Source organism: Rhinichthys klamathensis, unplaced genomic scaffold, assembly GCF_029890125.1.
Source record: "Rhinichthys klamathensis goyatoka isolate OS25496 unplaced genomic scaffold, OSU_Roscu_1.1 h1tg000596l_1, whole genome shotgun sequence".
NCBI lineage: Eukaryota > Metazoa > Chordata > Actinopteri > Cypriniformes > Leuciscidae > Rhinichthys > Rhinichthys klamathensis.
The window spans coordinates 17,831-42,441 of NW_026607052.1; the positions used below are offsets into that span (position 1 = coordinate 17,831).

The 24,611-nt window shown below is 37.9% G+C and overlaps 1 protein-coding gene across 1 annotated transcript in view; it reads right to left on the bottom strand.

Moving 5' to 3' along the window:
- Positions 1 to 570: 570 nt before the first annotated feature.
- The window catches only part of si:cabz01090165.1 (uncharacterized protein LOC100333421 homolog), an 83,413-nt gene continuing 59,372 nt past the window's right edge, over positions 571 to 24,611 (bottom strand). The window contains exons 2-4 of the mRNA XM_056240404.1: positions 22,195 to 23,571; positions 8,598 to 9,249; positions 571 to 700 (exon numbers count right to left, since the gene is read on the bottom strand). Of these exons, the coding sequence (XP_056096379.1) occupies positions 8,700 to 9,249; positions 22,195 to 23,571 (1,927 nt within the window). The 3' untranslated portion in view covers positions 571 to 700; positions 8,598 to 8,699. The remainder of the gene's footprint in view (positions 701 to 8,597; positions 9,250 to 22,194; positions 23,572 to 24,611) is intronic.

Genomic DNA, 24,611 nt, shown 5'->3' on the forward strand with positions numbered 1-24,611 from the left:
ATTGAGTTCTCAAAAGTGCCTTACCTTCAATCCTCGTTGATACGGCAGATTCAGAAAGTTTTAGTGCATTGTGATAATCAATGTTCTGCCGGTTTGACCTAATCTCCAGATCCCAAGAACACGCTCGCCATGTTTGTTAATCAGCTGGATATCGATCCAAGTGTTCAGTTTCCCAATAAAGAGAGTGGGAGAGAGAGAGTCATTAGCTGAGACAATACAGAGGGAATCCATAATAAAGTGCTCCAGACGGTCCACAAATGTTAACTTGATACCGACTCATCAATATTTCATCGAACTTTGATAAGTCTGGATCCACACGGGCCTGCGGGAGAACATTAAATCCACACGATGCAATCCTTTGGCACTGGACCATCGTAGAGATCGGAGCTCGGCTGCTATTTAACACTGATATTCTGTCATAACATTTCCCACATCTTCACAAAAAACAACCGCAACGTATCCCCAAAGAGTTTCATTGTCTCTTCCCATGAAATGATTTGATGATTCTTCTCTCTCGTGGCATTAACCTCTGGTTTAAAATGAAACATATGCACCAAAGAGGCACACGGTCTGGAGAGTCTTGCATAAAGTATTGAACAGGGAGAGCCTGTTGTGTTTGCCTTCCGACCACAGCTAATAGATTGGATCCAATCCCATTTAATCTGGCATTCTGCGTTTAGCTTCCAGACTGCGAGTTTGCCTTGAAAAACAACAGAGGCACGAGATCAGCTTCAGCATAACACACACAGTTAAACAGGTATTAAAATCTGCACATGAAACGCAAAGGAATAAGCGAGGTCTGAGCGGACAGGTCTGAATGCATTTAAAGAGAAAAGACAGTAAAGACATTCCAATAAACTGATTATTATACATTTTTACGCCTTAACATCCACCTCGGGTGATCATTGCAGGTCTAAACGGGGTCTATAATGTTTTTACCACATTCAGAGTCAGAAATGTATGGAAGCTTGTTTCCGCCACTGAAAAAAATAAAATAAAAAAAATAATTGCGACTTTTTATCTCACAATTCCGAGATATGCAGTCAGAATTGTGAGAAATAAAAGTCGCAATTGCGAGAAAAAAAGACAGAATTGACACTTAACATCTCGCATTTCTGACTTTATAACACACAATTGCGAGTTTATATCTCGAGATTCTGACATCTTTTCTCAAAATTGTGAGATATAAACTCGCAATTGCGAGTTATCAGGCCAATTCTAAGGGGAAAAAAAGACTAACTTTTTCCCCCTCAGAATAGTTTATATCTCACATTTCTGACTTTACAACACGCAATTGCGACTTTATATCAATCAATTCTGACTTTATTTCTCGCAATTGCGATTTTATTTCACGCAATTGCGACTTTTTCACGCAATTCTGACTTTATAACCTGCAATTGCGACTTTATATCAATCAATTCTGACTTTATATCTCGCAATTCTGACTTTACAACACGCAATTTTGACTTTATATCATGCATTTCTGACTTTATATCTCGTAATTCTGACTTTATAACACGCAATTCAGACTTTATATCTCGCATTTCTGACTTTATATCTCACAATTGCGACTTTATTTCACGCATTTCTGACTTTTATAACACGCAATTGCGACTTTATATCAATCAATTCTGACTTTATATCTCGCAATTGCGACATTATTTCACGCAATTGCGACTTTATTTTCACGCAATTCTGACTTTATATCTCGCAATTGCGACTTTATTTCACGCAATTGCAACTTTATTTCACGCAATTGCAACTTTATTTCACGCAATTGCGACTTTATATCAATCAATTCTGAATTTATAATCTGCAATTGCGACTTTATATCAATCAATTCTGACTTTATATCTCGCAATTCTGACTTTATAACACGCAATTGTGAGAAATAAAGTCAGAATTGCGAGATGTAAACTCGCAATTGTGAGAAAAATAGTCCGAATTGTGAGATAAAAAGTCGTAATTACCTTTTTTATTTTTCATTCTGGGGCGGGAACAAGCTTCCATAGAAATGCATGTGACCGCATGGTTTTTGTAGTAAATGCTAATCTGCCCATGAATGATCGTCTACTCACCTGTCAATCATCCACTGTGCTATATATTCAAGGACTTTAGCTTATAATAGCTGCATTTGATTACAAAAATTCATCAAAACAATAAAAAATTATTTAAAAGTTTTTTTTTTCATTAAATATTATTAATAAAATGAAAATGTATTTTATTAAATAAATAAATACATACATAAATAATAAAGATAAAAAAGTATTGCAAAATTAAAACCAATCATTAACATTCACATATATTTAAGATGCAACAAAGTGCCTGTTTTTTTTTAAATACCTTTTTTTCTGTGTGTTTAAGCCTTTATATGCTTGTTCATGTAGCGAACAAGCATAACATGGCTCTAGCAACACTAAAGTCGTGGGATCGATTCCCAGGAAACATTGACATTATAAGTGTCTCCCACTGAAATCTGATCACAAGAGCGTTTCAACAGGGACCTGTCTCTCCTGACCACTTGTGATGTGATATCAGGTATAAACCGGGCCTGGGAGATGTTTATACACACTCTGAAAGTGTACAAGTTTGATTTAAAACTATTTAAAATGTAATGTAACACTTGTGAAATCTGACTGACTGACTGGTTTCCTTAACTGGGGTTCAGGAATTGATGGTAAGCTAATAATTAATGAATTCATACAATATAAAATTGAAATCATGTTTACCTGCATGTCACATGACCGTTGATTGTCATTAGAGTGAATGTGCAAACGTGTTGTTAAATCAGTGAAATATCAGGGGGTAAATACTTTAGGTCAATGGGATTCAGCTGACAAAACAGTTTGTGAATCTCTGAACAAATTAACTAACAAACTAACTAACTAACTAACTAACTAACTAACTGACTAATATTAAGAAATGTGTTATGTGCAATAAAGCAGTACTCCAAATAAAGTTTAATTATAATTTTTACATCAGTAATTCTCAAGCGTTATGTCAGTAAATATGTTAATGGCTTTGTAGTATGCAAAGTATGAACTAACTAACTAGCTATAACTAGCTAACTAACTAACTAACTAACTAACTAACTAATTCCTGTAACTCAAACAGTAGATTCATGTCAGATGATTGATCAAATGTACATCTTGCAAGTCGCTTTGGATAAAAGCTGGCAGATGCATAAATGTAAATTAAAATTATGTAAAATAAATGACTAACTTTATAATTGCAATTGTAGCTTGGCTTTGTCCAGCAAACATACACGTTAACAGTGCCATTTCAGCAAATATTATCGCACTAAACTTAATCCGTATCAGAGGAAACGGCACCCACGGATACGCAAACAAATCTCACAACACCGGCTAAGCTTGCATAAACAGACAGAGCGAGTGACTATTCATAGCGCATGCTAATTGGACATTTAACGACTTCATTAACTCCAACCATCATCAATTTACTCAGACTTTCCTCCCAGATTAAATGCAGAACTAACAGAGACTCCAAGGCCTGATATGTAGCGGTTAGCTAGTTATCTGCAGTGAGCTCGCTAATGCTAGGCCTCATTCAGACGGCTATTTTTAGCGTGCCCTGCTTCAGCCTGGAGGGATTCGGGCTCGCAACGGCTGTCGGCAGGGAAGGAGAAGAGAGCTTGTGCCTCATTTTGCGGAGAACAAATAGTAATTGCCTTCTACTGTGAGTCTTATGGTATTCTACAACATCTCACCCCACAGATCAACCCATTTGTCTCAATATCTGAGAGACGAGGCCTTTACCCTTTTATCTCAATCTCTAAACCCCCATCACAATACTCATATCAACCCTTTTTCTTCCATCATAGTGCGTTTGCTATCTCCGTAGCTCTTTTCCAGGCCTCGTATCTCTATCCCCTCCACGGCCTAATCTGCCCCATTTCACGCCGAGCAAAAGGAAATGTAAATCCATCAGAAGCTAATAGGAGAAGGAGCTCTACTTGTGCTTTGATTTTAGAAACAGGACCTGAATTTTAATCAATTGTGGTCCATCAAAAACGTTAGATCATGTCAAATCGGCACTCAATTGAGATACAGGCAGGTTTGAAAATAATAACACATATAAACTAACTGGCTCGTAACCATAGATATCCATAATAAAGGCTAGATGTCTTACGGCGGAGTCTCTATCGTCATCACCGGCGGCCATCTTGTCACAGGCAAGCTTTCTGGCGGGCTCTGTGGTGCCTGATGTAAGATGAGTGATCAGCACGAACACAAATACTCTCATCTCGGTGAAATCTTGATGGATTTACAAACGGTTTGGTTTCTTACAAACGTTATTAACGTGGCTATAATTCTGGATGATAATTTATTGATACACTTATTATTCAAAAGTGTGCAGTGTCATAACTACATCTCTGACGTTTATAACAAACCAAACCGTTTGAAAATCGGTAGAAAATTTAGAAAGTTATGGTTATTTAAAAAGTACATGCACCATTAAAACACAATGTTACGAGTGAGCGAGCTGCCTGTGACAAGATGGCCGCCAGGTGCGGACGTCGACCTCCATTGGCCAGCAGCGCGGACGAGACATCTAGCCTTTATTATGGATATCTATGCTCGTAACTCATAAACGACTCCAAAAACTCATAACCAGCGAGTGATGATTCCTAAACTATGAAAGAGCTTCCAACATTAGCACAACAATGCATAATACGCATCTTTAAAATTAATTCGTAATTAATGTAAAACATTATAAGTACAAAAATAGTTATTATATTATATTTGTTTGTATTTTTATTGTAAAACATATTATTACAAATTATTATTAATACACAATAGTTTTATTTTTAAAATCACTGATATTTTTATGGTAACAATGAATCAGAAAACCAGTATTAATACTAAATGTATTAAAGTCTAAACAGTAAATTCATGGATTATACTCAGTGTTGTTTCTGACATTTATTTTTTGTTTTGGCTAATAGAAGTTCTGAATGGTGAACAAGTAAATAAGTTAATTTCAAACCCTGGCTACTGGCGAAAAATGATCCAGAGGTGCTGATTTTTGGCTTCGAGCTCTGGATTAAAAGATGGACGTTTTTGCAGGTCAATAAAGGTGATTTATCTCATAAGCTTGAGAAGTCTGTCACCCTGATCAGATATAATCACTCTTTGTGATGAAGCGCTCGCCACAGAAGCTTGTGAAGTTTCTCATGAGAGACTCTTCGGTCGAGCGGCGTCAGATGTCTGTCCGTTGAGGAGCTGTTTCCCACCGAACACTAGATACGCTTCATCCTCAGTCCAAGGCATCCGTGACCAGCTCACTGAGATGGCTCTCTCCTGCTTATATTAAATGGACTCATCTCTTGAACCTGAGAGCTGAGGTGGTCCATCGCTGTGTTGTAAGATTGAGGAGCCAGGCCAACAGAGATCGAGCCTCCAAGGGCGTCAGGGCTTTGACTGAATACAAATACAACTCGAACACAAACCAATGCCTCTAGCGCTGCCGGTGTGCTGGTGCTGGGTTTAACAAGAAGCACAATAGCAGGGAAAAGTGATGGAAATGTAGTTTTCTACTTTATTTTCTACCCCTGATGAAATGAGCTTGGATGTGTTGTGTTTTGGTGCACTTTAGTTCAATAGTCCACTTCAGACTATATATAACTTTGCAACTACATGTCAACTAGCAGTCATAAGAGTATCAGTAATATTGGTTACATTGGCCAATTTTAGAGATGTGTTTCATTTATCGGTATCTGTTGAAACTGGTTTGCACTTTCCTCTATAACCATTTACAAAGTCTGCAAATGAATGATGCCTAGTGTATTGTGTATGAGGTGTCACAATATATGGCAATACAAAAAAGCAACAATATTTATCGTGTATATGTACACTCAAAATACAAGTTTTTGTGTGAGAAAAAGGTTATATTACTACTATACTACTATATCTAGGGGAGCGCGGGGCACAACGTAACGCTTTTTGACTTTCTCAGTTTGTGTAAATCTACTTAGGGTTTATTTTCCCACATTAATTTCCCACATGTCTAGTACAATTATGTGGTTTTGTTTTATTAATGCAGTGTATACCTTTTTCTTGATTTACCCCGAAAGAATGGAAGTGAAGTGTGACAACATGCCCCATAGGTGGGGTACATTGTAACATGTGAAGGGCACATTGTAACATCACCATATGACAGCTTAAAATCTGATCTAATCAAAAAAATATACAAGTCAACCCAAAATATTTTCTTAATAAAATACAATTATTAACTTTTTCATATAAAATAATGGCATTTTTTAATAATTAAAAATAAACTAATTTTTGAGTTTGACAACAAACACACCGAAAAACACAGATATACAGCATAGTTCAAAACAAAAATAATAATTAATAATTTCTGAACATTGACTCTCAGTCTTTATTTACATGTTTCTCATGTTTTCTCAATAGAATTCATAAAAGTATAGAATATAATAGCATATTTCTAATAGGGGCACATTGTAACCGTAGTGTTACAACATCCTAACTGCACAACTAGGGTTTAAACCCGGCTAGTGTCTTCTGCTAGTTAGCGAAGCATTAAAGAACAACTGTTAAACAACAGATTGGAGACTAAAACAATATCAGATTTGTCTAATTTTAAATAAACAAAAAATAGAGATGAAAAATTAACTTAAGTAAGAAATGTACTTTTGCTATGGTCAAATAAATGTTCAGTGATATCTTACAAAGATTTCTAAATTTTGGCGCATTTTTTTTCTCTACATAGTGTTGAAATGGCAACTAGTAAATACACCAAGTTTCGTCATGCGGTGGCATGTGTGGAAGTATTTAAAACAAGTGTGTTACAACTAGCCCCGCGTTACATTGTGCCCCGCGCTCCCCTAATGTTGAATATAATGTATAATAATGCAATGGGGGGATATGTGTGGGTCCTGGTAATGCCAGATGTCTGATGTTACTGGTAAAAAGTGTCCAACATTATTTTAAATCTATCTAGTCAGTGACAGAGTGCATGCCATGAGTGCCGTCTTGTGTTCGCCTCGTCTTGTGTGGACTTTAATGATATTTCCTGTTTTGCTCCGTGTTTTGTAGTCCTTTGTAGTTTTTCTTGTTGATTAGCTCATGGTTGTTCCCAGGTGTGTCTTGTTCGCCAATCTCCCCTTGAGTGTGTATATTCCCAAGTGTTTCTCATGTCCTTTGCTGGATGAGTCGTTTCAGTTTCAGGATTTTCCTGTGTTTGGATTATTTTGGTCTTTGCCTGGATTTACTTTCTGACTGTTTTGTTAATAATAAATGTCAAACTGCACCTGGATCCAATGCCCTGTCTTTACTGAAACAGCCACCGTTACAGTCCAAGTATATTCATCTAAAATAATTCTGTATTTTCATCTTCAGTATCATGAATATTGTTATTCTGCTGTCACTATTGTCCTGTGCATTGTGTTATCAGCACCAAGTCTATTCATTTACACCAGCAATGTAATATCAAATTTAGCATTTTAATCAAAAGTTAATTTTATTTGTTGACCTTTTATCATATGTCTTGATATCGTATTGTGAGTTCAGTATCGTGATATGTATCGAATCGTGGCATAAGGGCATCGCTACACCCCTAGTATTGTGTGAAGTCATAGCCTTGGACTCATAATACTGTAATGAAGTGATAATTCATATGAAGTCTCTGCAAAATACCAATATTTAGACGCATGACCTGCATCTCTCAGGAAAATAGCACGATTGGGAACTCAGCAGGGATAATCTTCCAATTTCAATTTGCTCTTTATCTTCTTTTTCAATATTTAAGAATCACCTAGCTCAACATCTTCTGAATATATGTAATTGCTTTTGATTATTATTATTTTTTTCATTGTAACCTATTTTTTGGCATGGTACATACATTTTTGTCTGTATATGAGTTTATTTGTGTCTAGATGTGTGTTTTGGTACATATTATATGTGTTTACTTTGTTTAGGGATGAGTGCGTCACCTTCAGAGAGTCTTGGATGAGTGAATGTCTTGTTTGTATTGGTTTTGTTTATATTTCTGTATTTAGCATTTTTTTTCTTATTGTGTGTATTTTTTTTTTTTTTCTGTTTTTTTTTCTGTCATATTTGACACGTATTGTAAGGTCAGTTTTTGTCTCTAGATTCGAGGACCCCCTCGAAAACGAGATGGTTTATCTCAAGGGGTTATTCCTCCTCAATAAAATAAATCTCAAATATGCAGAACATACACATGAGCCTAATGTGCAAACCATATGACTTTCCCTGCAAACATCCCAACTAGGAATAGCGTTTCAATTTTACGCCTTTGTAATTTAAATGCATGCTATTGAACTTAACAACTGTCAGGCTATCAATTTAAATAGTGATCTCAAGCGCACCGTACCGTTCGGGAAATCTTTTTAGGCCGGTCGCCCTGACACAGACAGACAGCAGAGCCGGCACGTCTGTAATTTATCCATTAAAGGAGGTCTAATTAACAGAACTGGTAAATCTCTGCATCAGCACCGAGAGGATATTCTATCACGGTGGCAACCGGTTACCTAGCAACAACAATCCTTACAGATAGAGGAGAGGAGAAAAAAATAATAAATACATCGTCCTCACCTTGGACAGGAGAAATCCTCAGTAAGACGTGGCAATGGAAAACAAAACTGAATGGGTTGAGGTGTGAAGAGAATGGGAAGGGAGGCGGGATTGAACCCTGTGTTATTGCGATATGGAGTCGTCATCTTTTACGGATTTCCCGTAGTCCGGGTTCAAGTCCACAACCGTGGTTCCTTTCAGCGCCCCGTAACCCCCGTCCAGGCCGTGTGGCCCGTCTTGTCGGTCCGACCCGAGCGGGACGGAGGGCTTGTTGGCGGATCCCGAGGAGGACGAGGATCTGGGAGGAGGGCCCGATGACGCCCCCTGCTGGCCTCCGTTGGTCTGAGAACAAACGTTACTGACGCGGGCCGCCTTCTGCTTGTAGTGCTGACTGTGCAGTTTATACTTCATCAGCAGGATGAAGATGAAGACGAGGACCGAGGCCACGATGATCCCGCCGATGACGATGATCATGGTGCCGCCGAGGAACTGGTCATGGATGGAGCGGCAGTGGCGAAACTCGCGCTCAGTGGCGAAGGACACGCAACCGACCAATCGCGTGCCGGTGAGAGACGTGATGCCGTCGTCGTAGACCGCCAGGACACAGAGCTCGTAGTCCCGGGACGAGGCCAGATCACTCAGGGTGAACAACTTATGAGAGGCGGGGATCATCCTGAGAGAGAGAGAGAGAGAGAGAGAGAGAGAGAGAGAGAGAGAGAGAGAGAGAGAGAGAGAGAGAAAAGATGACGTCTTGAGCATTAAAAGGTTAAATAAATGCACTTCTAAGTTGCATCTTCTGCTCACCAAGGCTAGCCTGGGAAAACCCAGACAACTTCCGGCAAATTTAGATTTGCTCTGAAAGTTAGTCTGGCAAAGAGCTCATTCAAGCCCATTTCCAATCCGCCGAAATCGAGGCACCAATCAGAAACGTTGGGGCGGGCTTTACACGATGACGACAGCGCTGGGATTTTGAAACAGATTTTGTAGCCTACATTACAAAGATGGATGCCGCCGTCGAACATCACTCGTTCCAATCAGCTATCGCGTCTGTTTTAAGCGATTTGAATGTTTCCTTTTTGTTAAAAACCGAGCAAAGAACAACACTCGGAGATGTGTCTCCGCCGCTCTGCATACGTCATCTCCTTCATCGCTCTGATTGGGTTTAGGTCTATCCGCGACGTCCGTTGGTGACGCTCCTCTGGAAATGATTTGTCTATGACGCTTTACCAGACCATAACTCAGTTACAACTGAGAATGCTCTGGTTTTAACCAGGCTAACAAAGTGCTGAATCCCTATTGTAATTGTAAGGATTTGTAAAACTGATCGTGCAGACCAAACCGTAAGTGCTAGAGACTTGAAACCTGGCCAGATGGTAGGCCTTAATTTGGGGAGAACCTATCAGAGTATGACCCCGATTGGCCCATAGGTAGACTCAAGGTGTTTACACCACTGTGATCCTTGGCACAAGACGGACAAAATGTATATCTCCAATTTCGATTTAGGCAGAAAATATTCTGCTATGTCGAATTTTGTCCCTGTTTTTTCGCCTGATCGGAACCAGACCAGTCTAGGGCAATTCTCTGGACTCTAGATCAATAATTATCGGAAAAAAAGTTGAAATTTTGCATTTGCGTGGCTGTAACAGGGTCATTTAGAAAAGCCTATAAATCCTAAAGGAAAACATGGTGAAGAAGCATGCAAAGTTTCATGGAGATCGGACCATAGGTGGCGCTATAACTGTCAAAAAGCTTTGAAAACCATATTTGTCCTATGGTAAATTGCCTGTATTGGCTGTAAATGGTCTTTTCCATCTATGATGTCAGTGGTTAAATACATGCTAAATAAAACTTAATGTCTTTAATGCTTATGTGCTTAAAGGCCTTAAATGCTAGAACCCCGCTAAATGCTGCTCGCAGCTTTAATTTTATTTAAAATACAGCAAAAGTTGTGAAATATTATTACAATTTAAAATAGCTGTTTGCTATGTGCATATATTGTAAGATGTAATTTATTCCTGTGAATTTTCAGCATCATTACTCCAGTCTTCAGTGTCACATGATCCTTCAGAAATCACTCTAATATGATGATTTGATGCAGACATTTATGATTATTATCCATGTTGAAAATAGTTGTGCTTCTAGACATTTTTGTGGAAACCATGATTAACTAACATTCAAAAGTCTTGGGTATGATATAAAAAGAACGAGATAAATTAGCCTAATACTTGTCTTTACCAATTTTGAATAAAATAAAATAAAAAAATTATTAAAAGTGACAGTAAATACATTATACATATTTAAAACGTTACTATAAATGCTTTTCTTTTTAACTTTCTGTTCATGGTTTTTACAAAACAATTTTTTAAAACATTGATAATAGTAAGAACAATTATTGATAATTGAGCACCAATAATAACTGATAATGATTGATCATCAAATCATCATTCTGAAGGATCATGTGACACTGAAGACTGGAGTAATTGATCACAGGAAACTACATATTCACAAAGAGAACAGCTGTACATTGGAATAATATATCAGTTTTTACTGTATTTGTTAATCAAATAAATGCATTCTGGGTGAGCGGAAGAGACTTCTAAAAAAAAAAAAAAAAAAAAAAAAAAATCATTTTCATTCCAAACTTTCGGTGAGAGTGAAGTGACCAAATGTTCTGAGCGTTTTAGTTTAAACTCCACCGAACTCAGCCGAGGGCAGATGGCTGTCATGAACACACAGTGTTTACAATATTGCCATGCTGTCCAAAGGGAGACACGTGTCAAACTAGATTTAGGCATAACATGTGTGTGTGTGCCGAGAGCCATCTGCAGCGGAGAGACTGTGTCTGCGCGCCTTTTCATTAGCAAAAACAAAAAACGAGAGGAGGTTTTGTATATGATTGTAATTTTATTTTAGCTATCAGCGTCCACAATTAACAGCAAATGCAGCTTTGGTGAGTAAATAAAACACGTTGAACTCTATGAAATATAATCTGACTGTAACATCACATCACAACCCAAAGTGACCAGACAAAAGGTAGATTTTTATTTTTATTTTATATAATGCAGGTGTTATACATTTTCCAAAGGAAAAATTCACTGTATTAAATTGACTGATTAAACATGCACTATAATTTCCCCTAACTATGCAGAAGAAACGGCATAACTAATTCAAAGATTAACATAGTTGGTAAAACTCAACTTGAGGCCTGTATATATAATGCATCATAAAAGTATTTTAATGCATTAATTATCTCTTGCACATGATTTAACCCTTAGTCACTGTTTAAAAAGGACGACGCTTAAGTGGTTTGGGGTCGTATTGACCCCAAACTTTTAAAGAGTGATTGCATAAGGAAATATAAATTTTTTATATGGAAAACTATATATAATTTTTTTAATTCACTTCTCAACTATACAATAATGCTGTGTTTTTTGGGAAATTTTTAGGTTTTCTACATATTTACTGCACAATTACATAACTAGGCCATAAATTGGCACATGAAAAATGATTTTTTAAAGAAAAAATCACTTAAATGATGATGATAATTAAATCTAAATAGTTTTTGGACATTGCTCTATGTGTTAGGGATAAAATACTACCATCTGGTGGTTAGTCGAAAAACTGTTTTTCTTACAGTTAAGGAATTATTGTGCAATGACCACATCTGTCCAATAGAGGTCCATAGAGACTCATTCATTTTCCCTTCATTTGTCTTGATGCTTCAAATTCTCCTAACAACTTGATATATATGATAAAAATATTTTATGCAATTCACAAAATATATATGTCAAATTTAGAGTTTGTTGTTGTTGTCTGATATATTTTGAATTATTGTTTTTGCAAATTATTATACATACATTTGCATAAACATTACAAGTCAGCACTATGACATGATTGTAATCACACACTATTTATTTCAGAAAATTATTTATCAAGAATTATTTATTTTTTTTGAACAAGAGATTTTAGAACAAAATAAATTAAATAAACCAAGTAAATAAACCAATATAATACAAAACAACAGCACCAATAAACTGTAATGAACAGGATGCATACATTTGCATACATGTGTGTGTTTGTGTGTGTGTGTGTGTGAGATAGAAAGCTCGTTCCACTTTGTGTTTATGCTCTAGGACCAGACCTTGATTTAAATATATATATTTTTAGATTTATGCCAGTTTTGTTTATTTTATTTGCCAATATCTGTAACAATGCTCTCGGTTGCAGTCACATACATGTGTGTGTTTGTGTGTGTTTGTGTGTGTGAGATAGAAAGTTCTTTCCACTTTGTGTTTATGCTCTAGGACCAGTCCTTGATTTATATGTGATTTTTTTATTTATTTATGCCAGTTTTGATTATTTTATTTGCCAATTTCTGTAAAAAAAATGCTCTCTGTTGCAGTCACATAGATTTGTGTCTGTGTGTGTATGTGTGTGTGTGTGTGCGTGTGTATGAGATAGAAAGTTCGTTCCACTTTGTGTTTATGCTCTAGGACCAGACCTTGATTTAGATGTCTTTTTTTTTTTAATTTATGCCAGTTTTGTTTATTTTATTTGCCAATTTCTGTAAAAATGCTCTCTGTTGCAGTCAGGACATGTGTGTGTGTGTCTGTGTGTGTGTATGAGATAAAAAGTTTGTTCTACTTTCTATTTATGCTCTAGGACCAGACCTTGGTTTATATGTAGAACATTTCAGATTTATAATGGATTTACTTTTATTTTTTTGACAAACAAAATAAAAAAAGTCATTTTTTTCATTTTCCCATTCATTTTCAATTGGGGTCATTTTGACCCCAAACCCCTTAAATGGTAAAAAAAAATTTTACACACCTTTAGAACAACCGAATCGAACCCAGTTTTTTTGTGCATATTTAGATAGATTATGTAGGAAAAGTCACAGAGTTTTATGGCCCTGAGATGAAGGGAACATTTTTAAAAAATCAAGGAAAAGTCCAGTGGGGTCATAATGACCCCAAACAGTGACTATTAATGAGAAACTGTAACCACAGTTATAATACATTATAATGCTTTTTTAACACCTTTAGAAAGTATACTTTTTTAAAACACATGATGGACATCTGATTTTGTGTGTAGCAAGTAATATGCAAATATTAAAGCCTGATGCATTTTATCTAGCATTGCAGCATTCATTATGAGTACATTTATGATGCATTATGTTACCAAATATATATATTTTTAAGCCAGTCCTAATCCCATGAGCGTGCGTGTCATGCTTTTGCAGGTTTGGTGGTTATGTGCATGCATTATTCAGCAGACTCTGTCCAGCACTGCACTTCTCTCTGATGCTCTGAGGTGAGAAGATGAAGATGAAGATGAAGACCTGAGTCACGCCATGCTCCTCACCCTGTGTGTGTGTGTGACCCTGAGTATGACCGCATATTTTTACATTTGACCTCGCGGGTAATTGGCCGAGCTGCGCCTGCGAGCGAGGGGTTGACGGTGAGGGTAATGGTGCATGAGTGTGTGTGTGTGTGTGTGTGTAAGTGTGTATACTGCTATCTGCGTACACACTGTGGAGAGCTGCTCGCTCTTTTTGCTTGCTATTGACAAACAGACACATATGAAATTACATCATATCAGCAGTGCATAAGCCCAATGTTTTCTTTTTGATGGAGCAACACTTTTATCACAGATTGTAATACATGACAAAGCTAGTAAATATTGTATATGATTGTATACTTTTTTAGGGATATATTTCAATAACCAGAGCATCATATCCAATCTGAATGCTATAATAACAGCTTACTAAGTACATTATTAATGTAAAATCTAAACAATCAAATAATGTATTGCAAGTAAATACATTTATTTTAATTAACTATTCTAAATAAATAAATAACCAGAGCATGTCAAATCTTAAATCCAATCTGATTATTATTATAACAGCTTACTAAGGAAATGTTTAATTAATGTAAAATATAAAACGAAATATTAAAATAAATGTAATACAAATTTAGTACATTATTTAATAAAAATAATTTATTAAAATAATAATTAAAATAAAATAATAATTAAAATATAACCAGATCATGCAAAATATTCAATTCAATCTGAATATTATTATAGCATCGTACTAAGTAATAATTGTGCAATATTAAAAATATATATATATATTCATTAAAAATACATTATTTAAAATACAATTATTTTATTACATTATTTAAAAAAAATTATGTATTGAAATCAATAATAAAATAAAAATAATAATAATGAATTATAAATTAATTTCCAGAGCCAAATCTGAATATTATTATAACATCTTATAAGGACATTTTAAATTAATATAAAATATATAAAAATAAGTTTATAAAAATAAATGATTTACACAGTTATACATAATTTAATAAAATAATTACAAATAACACAATTATAAATAATTTAATAAAATAGACTTTAAATAGATCACAAAAACTCCCATGAATAACTTATTACAGTAAAATATACTGTTTTTACACGTTTAGTGGCCACTGATTAGCTGTCTATCATGTCCGAACTGTATTAGATGTTCATCCACACACATTGTCTTATATCTCATGACCGTTAAACACTGTTAACAGCGCTGTCAGTGAGTTTTAATAAGCGTTAGGTTTGGAGAAGCTTCAGCTCTGTGTCATGTGCTAATGAGAGATACAGGCTCTCTCTCTCTCTCTCTCTCTCTCTCTCTCTCTCTCTCTCTCTCTCTCTCTCTCTCTCTCTCTCTCTCTCTCTCTCTCTCTCTCTCTCTCTCTCTCTCTCTCCGGCCGGCTCTGAGAGGGTTCGAGTGTGAGACCCTGTCATCTCACTGTCCTCTGAAGGAGCTCGCACAGCTTAATTACACACTTAAAACACGCTCAAATTAAAGATGATAACATGCAAATAAAGAGGGACATAATAAAGGGAGCGAGAGAGAGAGAAAGACGCCGATAATTGTGAAAAAGATGAAGATAATGAGAGCTAACGGTGACATTCTCAAGCAGAGACCCTCGTCACTATACAGCTTCTTTTTAAAGGAACAGTTTTTCTATTTAAAAAAATACAATAAATACTGGCAATTCAAACCGGTTTGACTTTCTTTATTCTGTAAAACACTGTGCTGGTATATTTATCCATTTTATATTATGAATGCAAACAATATATATATATATATATATATATATATATATATATATATACACATACAAGGGCTGTCGATTTAACACGTTAATTTAATTCATTAGTCATAGGAAAATTACACATTAAAATAATTGAATGCACCCGCCCCGTCCCAGACCATATAGTTCATCTTACATTCAACAACTCACTGATGGAGTCTATATAATGCAGTTATAATGGCCCTAACATGTTAATATATCAGGGCAAAAGCCTGTATGAGTTTAATCTCATATTTATATCATAGTTAAGCACTATCACACGAGTGCTGTTTTGTCCCAGATAGCACGAGTGCAAATGTGACATTGATTTTATACCGCAATTCAATAAAGAAGTTAATATTGTGATATATTTTACACACAATATTGACTGTTTTTGCTCAATTTTGCCAACGAAAATATTACCAGTAAAGCCAGAACTGTTGTACGTCTCTGAGCAACACACAGCGGGGTCTGATTTCTGAATGAATCCGAGTTTTGAGCGAATCAATCGGGTGAGCCACTGATTCAATGACTCGTTCATTAAAAAGAGCCGTTTCTTTCATTGCTCTTGACAGCCCTAATATATTGGAATGTGCATTCGCAGATAATATAACATTAATGAAATAAAAGGCCACTTAAGTGAATGTTTCTTAAGACACGAGTACACATTTAGAAAAGTGCACTTTGTAATAATGTCAAATTGTTATTTTAAACCAAACAGTTTTACTTTCAAATACATTGTAAATATGTTTTAATAGTTTCCCGTCATGCTGTATAGAAGTACACTTATGTTGATGTGTTAAGTAACATACTAAAGCACATGTAAAGTACTTGGTTATAATTTGAACCATAGTGTTATTACAGTTAAAGTAAATATATTTGATTGCAACATCATGTAATAGAGCGCTGCCGGGATGAGGCCACTGGTTTTCCTATTAAGTTTCTATAAAGGTATTTTTTTTTTTTTTCAATTTATGAACACCCCAAACAGTCTTATATGGTTACTTTTTTTTTTTTTAAGGGCCCCTATTATGGAATTTAGAAAATTTCCTTTCATGTAGTGTGTAACATAGATCTAAGTGAACAAAAACATCCTGCAAAGTTTTATATATGAAAGTTCACCGTAAAAAAGTTACTATCTCTCAAAAGTATGAGTCGACTGAGTTAATTTAATTGGTCATCTGACCAATCACCGCAGATTAGCGTCACGCAAAGGAGGGGTTTGGAAAAATGAGTCGTTGGACGAATCATTTGGGAGTCGGTGAGCAAATCCGGTAAAAATAAATACATATTATAAGTAGGGATGCACGATATTGGATTTTGCCCGATATTCGATATGCCGATATTTTCAAATTTATTTTGCCCGATGCAGATGCCGATATATATATATTTTTTACTTTTTAAAGCTTCTATTAGTCAAGAGCAGTGAGTAATTTCCTCTGTTTTGTTGTTTTATTAACATTAAAGGGCTAGTTCTCCCAAAAATGTTAATTGTCATCATTTACTCTCTCAAGTTTCTTTCTTCTGTTGAAAATAAAAGTTATTTGGAAGAATGTGGCTAACCAAACAGTTGCTGTACTCCAGTGACTTCCATAGTATATTTAAGCACAAGAAAGAAATGAATACAGGTTTGGAACAACATTAGAGTGAGTAAATAATGACAGAATTTTTATTTCTGGGTGCAGTATCTCTTTAAGGACAAGCGGCAGCATATTATTACTGTCTCTTTAAGAACTGCACGCGACGCGTCTAATATACACGCATTTGACAAGCAGATTTTCTCCGTTTGCTTTCACTTTAGACATAACCAACATTGTTTATGTAAACCGTGTGTGTATTTGACAGTATCAGCGCAATAAGACTCGAAAGATTAGTCCAGTATGCAGGCGCTGTGACAGGCTTTAGTTCCTGTGAGCGTCGGGTGTAACGCGCTCAGAAAAGCGGATGTTAGAACAGCGCATCAGCACGTGAATGACATGTTTAACTAGCAAGACTTTGACGCACATGCAAATAATGAACTTTTGTGAATTGCAGTGTCCCGTGAGTGTAACTCTACCTCTGCGTTTACATGTGATGTGATGTGAATGTACGTCGCGTTGTACAGTAAGGCGCCAGAATTGAACTGAATGCACGATACTATGATTTTTCTTCAAAAGCAGATCGTGAAGAGATATTTTAATCATCCACGATCAAAAACTGCGTGAGACGCACACCCCTAGTTGGAAGTTTAAGTTGCTGGCGCTCATGCTTCGTTCACGGTCGTCACGTGCGCATAGGAAACACGCCACCCTATCGGCAAGGCTCATCAGAAATATTAATATCGGCCGATGCCGACTATGGTCATTTTAACCTTTTATGTTGTCCCGATATCATCGTGCATCCCTAATTATTTTAAATGCCATAATATGTGCCCTTTAAATAAACATTACGCCTTCAAAATTCGCGATTTCGATATGGGTGTGTGAAATTTACACAGTAGAGCAACGTGTCCAAGAAGAGCTCCACTTTCCTGCCAGTGGCTTGAAGAGCGCGTCTGGGAAGAGAACGTATGTTGATGTCAATGCACTGCGTCTGACACACACCTCGCTCTTCCTCCAGGTCTGCGTCTGGCATCATGCACACTGAGCCTCCAGCGCTCTTTCACCCACACATCACTTCAAATTTAACCTGTCTTTTCAGCTCACAGTTTACACTCTACATTCTCACCTCGGCCACCATCTCGCAGTCATCTGTGCTCTCGCCCGGCTCGCCGTCGGACGGGGAGTCTGCCGCATGCATTCCTAATTGATTCTGAAAGACTTTTAGATTACTCTGCAGCTCTATAAACCAAAGAACTCCCCTTGCCTTTTCCATAATTAATAGCAAATTGCTTTCTGTATGTATCTTTTCTTCTCTCTTAATCTATCCACAGGGATTATTGCAGGAGTTAATTACATCCTCACAGACGCCTTCAGTGAGGAGTCATGGCAGTGTGGCCGCGGCTGAATGCTAAAAACAAGTCGTTTCCGCATAAAGGCTGGCATTATCGACACGCAACCCAAAACATATCCTCTTTATATAGCACAAAGCAAAAGACTGGGTTTTGAATGTGAGACATATTTCAACATCAATGCAAATACGCCTTCATTGTGATCTTTCCGGAGCATCAGAAACGAGGGCAAGCGCTTGATGCGCAGCTTCTATTGTTATTCTGTTATTATTGTCTTCCTCAGTGCACCTCAAGCGCTGTGATTTATTGAAGGGTGTCAATGCGTCTGCTGGATCCTGCTTTGCAAAATTCGGTTTGAATTGCATCAGGCTGAAAGTATTACCGTGGAAGCCAATCTGTCAGCGCACTAATGAAAATCCTTCAAGAGCTTTTCTGACGTGTAGAGCGGAGACCCTAAAACAGCCGTTCCCGTCGGAGGATCCTTTGATTAGCACAGAACAAAAGTATGGATGTATTTCATATATTGCATTCATGATATTGTTGTGTCTTTGTTGGCTGGCAATCATTGAGGTCCATTTGTATTCATCAGAGGAGTTGCAATGTTTCATCCACTATCTGAATAGGATTGCGCCATAAGCCATTAACACCCCCATCTCAGATGCCAGCCTTTCCCTTTGAACAAAGACAGAATCAATTTGTTTATCTAATGCAGAATTACCCAGATTCAAAACCCATTCGGGGAGATAGTCCATCCAAAGAGCTCTCTCAAATATCGCGTTTCAGAACGAGAGATTTTTTACCACCGTCGGCAAGTCTTGCATTTATGAGTTTCATATCAACAAACTTGATTGTAAATGCGGACATTCAAGCTGCATGTTTTTGCCTTGACATTGATTTAAGAGAATTAGTTGAATCTTAAACTGCTGTAATCTCCATGTCACATTGCAATGTTTCCATAAACCTTTTCAAAATTATACAGGCAGAATCAACTGTGAGCTTGATGTTTGACCCGGGTGAATAACTATGTACACAACTTTATTTTTAACTTCATTATATTATAATAATTATTATAATGTTGATATTCCTGCAGCTGGGAATACATTAGAGGCAAAAGCTGATTAAAATGAGTAGATCAGAGAGAAGAGAAACCATGAGCTGGCTCTGAATAAAAAAAAAAAAAAAAAAAAAAAAATCTGTAAATCATTTAATTAATGTTGGTAAAATCCTTTTATTTCTTATGGAAGGGGATGATAAAGTGTCTGGAGAAGTGCATCAGAAATATCAATAGTGCGTCTGTCGGCCTCCAGTCCAGTGTAGACGCATCGATTAAAATAAAAGCATTTTAGCATTGACACATTCAGACACGCCGCTCACGTCCTTAGTACACTAACATGAGTGCTGTCTGCTGTCTAATCACCGATAAAATCACTGCAAGCCTGCGTAATTATACTGAACTTAAACTAAAAGCTTACAAAATGCTGCTACTAGACATTAACTTGACGTAAATCGACATAAAATCCCATTTTATTCCAGCTAGTTGCCAAGGATGCTCATTTTCATTTGGTTTAGGTAGTAAAATAACTAAACCTAAAACTGAAATTAAAATGAATAAAAAAATATATAGACATAATAATAATAATAATAATAATAATAATAAAAAATATAAACATTTTAACTAATTCAAACTATTTACAACTATAATAGTACAATAATAGTATCTCATTATTCTAAAATCAGAGTTATTTCAGTATTATTGAGATACTATTATAGTTGTTATTGATATTTTGAATGTTTTAATTGTTATATTTTCTGTTTTCATTTTAATTTTAGTTGCGAATTTCTTCATTTTTAATAGTTTTTTTTTTAATGTCTAAATCGTTTTTACATATTTTTAGTTTTAGTTATTTTAGTACATAAAGTTAAACCACATCAAGATGAAAAAAGTTGCATTGGCAACTAGCTGAAATAAAGTAAGTTTAAGTTGTTTATGTTTTATTTTAATTCAGTAAACATCTTTTATTTCAAGCAACAGTTGATTTTTCTTTTAAAGGTGCTCTAAGCGATGTCACGCGTTTTTTAGGCCAAAACATTTTTTGTCACATACAGCAAACATCTCCTCACTATCCGCTGGCTGCCTGTCCCCTGAACACACTGTAAAGAAACGCGATCTCTGTAGACAGCCCTGGCTCCACACACAGCAACAAAAACAAACTGCAGCGACCCGCTCCCCAAAACATAACAAACTGTTCTAGCCAATCACCGACAAGAAGGGTTTGGGGGTGTGGTTTGGGGGGTTAGTGTGCGGATGAGGAGGAGGGAGGGTCTAGCTAGCCTCCGTTTTGTTTGACAATAGTTCGAACGTCAACAAGAAGTGACGTCACCCAGGATCGCTTAGAGAACCTTTAAATATGGTTTTATCCCGGGTTCAGACACAATATTAGCCTGATTTAGGAACGATCCGTTTGACGTAGAGTGTCGTGGCGATTCGTCAGCCTAAAATCTCGTATAGCGTGTCATAGTGAACGACAACAGTCTGCAACGCTTCATGATGTCACGATAGAAAGACTAGCATGTTTATTATTCTCGGTCCTCCACGACGGGTTCAGTCACATCTGTGACATTGACCACTTCCATACGCAGCTTTCAAACATGGCGAAACGAAAGAGACGATGGTATTGGTGCTGGGATAGCATTAAGCTATCACGCCGCTTTTGTTTACGTTCTTGTTTCCATAAGTCAGTCGCTAGCTCCGCCTTCTCTATGACATCACACACGTCGTTAAAGACGGCAAGTGATGTTGCTCTGACATGTTTCATGTCCACGACACAAGAAGAATTTAGGAGTCAAAAGCGCATAATCTGACACAGTGAGTATCATAACAAACAAAAGTATTATGTAGACTAAATGTTTCAGGTTTAGCTGACTACAATAACCCTGACTAAGGGGCTGTTTACACGACACCATTTTCAACTAAAAACGTAAAATTTTAATTTGTTTTGGCCGTTCGTTTACACGACAACAGCGTTTTGGTTGCCTGAAAACGCAAACTTTTGAAAAAGCGGGTTTCAAAATGCATGTTTTTGAAAATGGTGTCTGTGTGAACAACAAAAACGCGAAACTCTGAAGACGATGGCAGCAGAATACAGCGTTTTTTAGTCGTTTTGCGGATCCGTGTGAATCGGTATTGTTTTGACAATGGTTTCGTCTGTACGCGGAAAACTCAAAGGAAAAAAACGTCTCCGTTTTAAGCATATTGTTGTTGTGTAACCGTACCCTGAAATAACACTGCCGTAAATCACAGAGGACAGAAAGCTATTTACGTTTGTGTTTCCAAAGTTAGTCATCACGCACATTCTTAAAGACGGCAAGTGATGATTGGTCGTGTAGTCTTACATGTTTCTTGTCCACAACACAACAAGCATTTAGGAGTCAAAAGCACATAATCTGACACGGTGAGTATCATAACAGACAAAAAATATTGTGTAGTCTAAAAGTTTCAGATTTAGTTAACTATAATAACCCTGAAATCATAGAGAACAGAATCTGGGCTGAAGCTCACCTGTATATGAGGATGTCATCGGTGGAGCTGTTGTACTGGATCTGGTACATGCGAACTCCAGGGATGTGGCTTTGAGGAGGCCAGCGGATCATCACTGAGCTTGAGGTTATTTCTGAGACACTGACCCGCTGATCAGCTCGAGACTGGCCTCCACTTCCACTACTGTTGGACTTTATGGATGTCGGCATGTCCGAGGGTCCCGGTTCAGGCTCCAGTTTGGGGTCGTAATGCGGCGAAGGGTTCACGACTAATTCCACCGGAGCCGTAGCCTCTCCGGCAGCGTTGGACGCGATGCATGTGAACACGCCGGAGTCTTTCACCGTAGCCGTCAAGATATCCAGAGAGCCGTTATCGTAGCACACGGTGCGCGAGGTGTTCCCGATTAGCTTGCCGTCAGGACTGACCCAGTGAACGGTCGGCTCGGGGTCTCCGACGGAGCGGCATCGCAAACTAACCTCTTGACCTTCCATCACGAACATCTTCGACGTGTGCCGAGTGATCATGGGCGGCTCGCACACGAACTCCTCCTCGCGAATCGTCCAGAAGTATTTCCCCGCTAGCTCTCGCGGGGACGCGCACGTCTCCAGATCGTCCTCCCGCGTCAGGCGTCGAAGCCAAACCAGCTCGCAATTACAATGCAACGGGTTCCCGCCGAAACTGAGCACTAGCGCGGTTAGCGGCGAGCCTTTTGTTTTCGCGTAGACCGGGATGCGTAGGAACAGAGGATCCGGCGGGATCTTCTTCAGCTTGTTGGACGTCATATCCAGTCTAGCCAATTTGTGAAGATTTGAAAATATCCCTTCAGGCACGAAGTCGATGAGATTGTGATCCAAACTAAGAGTGTTAACGCTGGATAGCATAGATATAGTGTCCCACGGCAAATCCACCAGATTGTTATAAGAAAGATCGAGATCTTCAAGAGTTTCTAGGAAGTCTTGAAAGGCTCCTTCCGAGATGCTGTGAAGCTGGTTGTTTGCGAGGATAAGGTGTCGTAGATTCACCAGCCCCTGTAAATGTGTGTCGTCCAGCGCCGTGAGCCGGTTTGCGTCGAGATGTAGCGCGTGCAGATCCTGCAGGTCGGCGAAGGCGTACGGTTGGATCTGGCTGATGGTGTTTCGGGAGAGCGTGAGGTGTATGAGACTGCTCATGTTAGCGAAGTCTCGGTGGCGCAGGGTGGTGATGAAGTTGTCCATCAGTCGCAGCTCGGCGGTCTGCCGGTCGATGTTGGGTGGGACGAAGAGCAGGCCGGTTTTGGCACACAGGACGGTGTAGGAGGGCAGCAGGTTCTGGCAGGTGCAGCGTTTGGGACACAGCATGGCGTGGGACGGCATGGAGAACAGAGCCAGGACCAGCAGCAGCCGCTCCATGGGTGCAATCCTGCAGGAACCAGAACACAGGGACAAACGCTTTAGCTCTCATGCTGAGTCGCTTCCCTCTGTCTGGGAATCTCTCTCCACATAACCTTCCCAAACACACATGCACACGCACATACACATACACAGTCTGGTTCACTATCTTTGTTCTTTGTGGGGACTCTCCATAGAGGTAATGGTTGTTATACTGTCCAAACTGTATATTCTGTCCCCTTACACTAACCGTACCCCTATACCTACCCATCACACAAAACTTTCTGCATATTTACAAAAATATATTAATTCTGTATGGTTTATAAGCTAGTGTACCTCAATTTAGGTCCTACAGTGACACGAGTCCACATGAGTCTGTGTGCATTCAGGTTTAAGTCCCCACTGGGATCGAAAAACATGTACACACACACGCACGGGTCACCGTGATTTTGCCAAGTAAGACATGGTCCAAAATGTAGTCCTTACCCAATCCCTACCCCTAAACCTAACCCTACCCATATCTTTTTCCTAAAATCAGAGGGTAATGAAAGGTGAATAACACTGATGTTTAAGTACTTCACCCTGGTTCTAAGCCTAAACTTGACATAAACTGTAAACTTGTCCCTCAAATCTGATCAAAGATGTTGATCCCGGAACATGTGGTACTTGGTGAAATCACGTTCACCCCCCCCCCCCCCCACCCCCACCCCCACCCCCACCCCCCACACACACACGTTTAAGAGAATGCTTGTATTAAACATGAAATTGATGCAAATACTGTTGGACACATTAAGACAGTGAGAAGGTAAAACTAAGCAGACATCATGATTCTTACTTGCATGTATCAACATTTGCTAATGCCCAACTGGACTTGTATTTGCTCCTTATTCACACTTGCCTAATAAAATTAGCACACTAACATTTCACCAACAACACGATGTATGCATTTTCCACATCTTCCACATCGACTTTTATGCATGAAATCGTTCTTCTAACTGTATTGTTTAAAGGGACAGTACACCAAAAAATACATTTCTGTCTTCTGGTGAATGCAAGTTTCTAAAATGTATT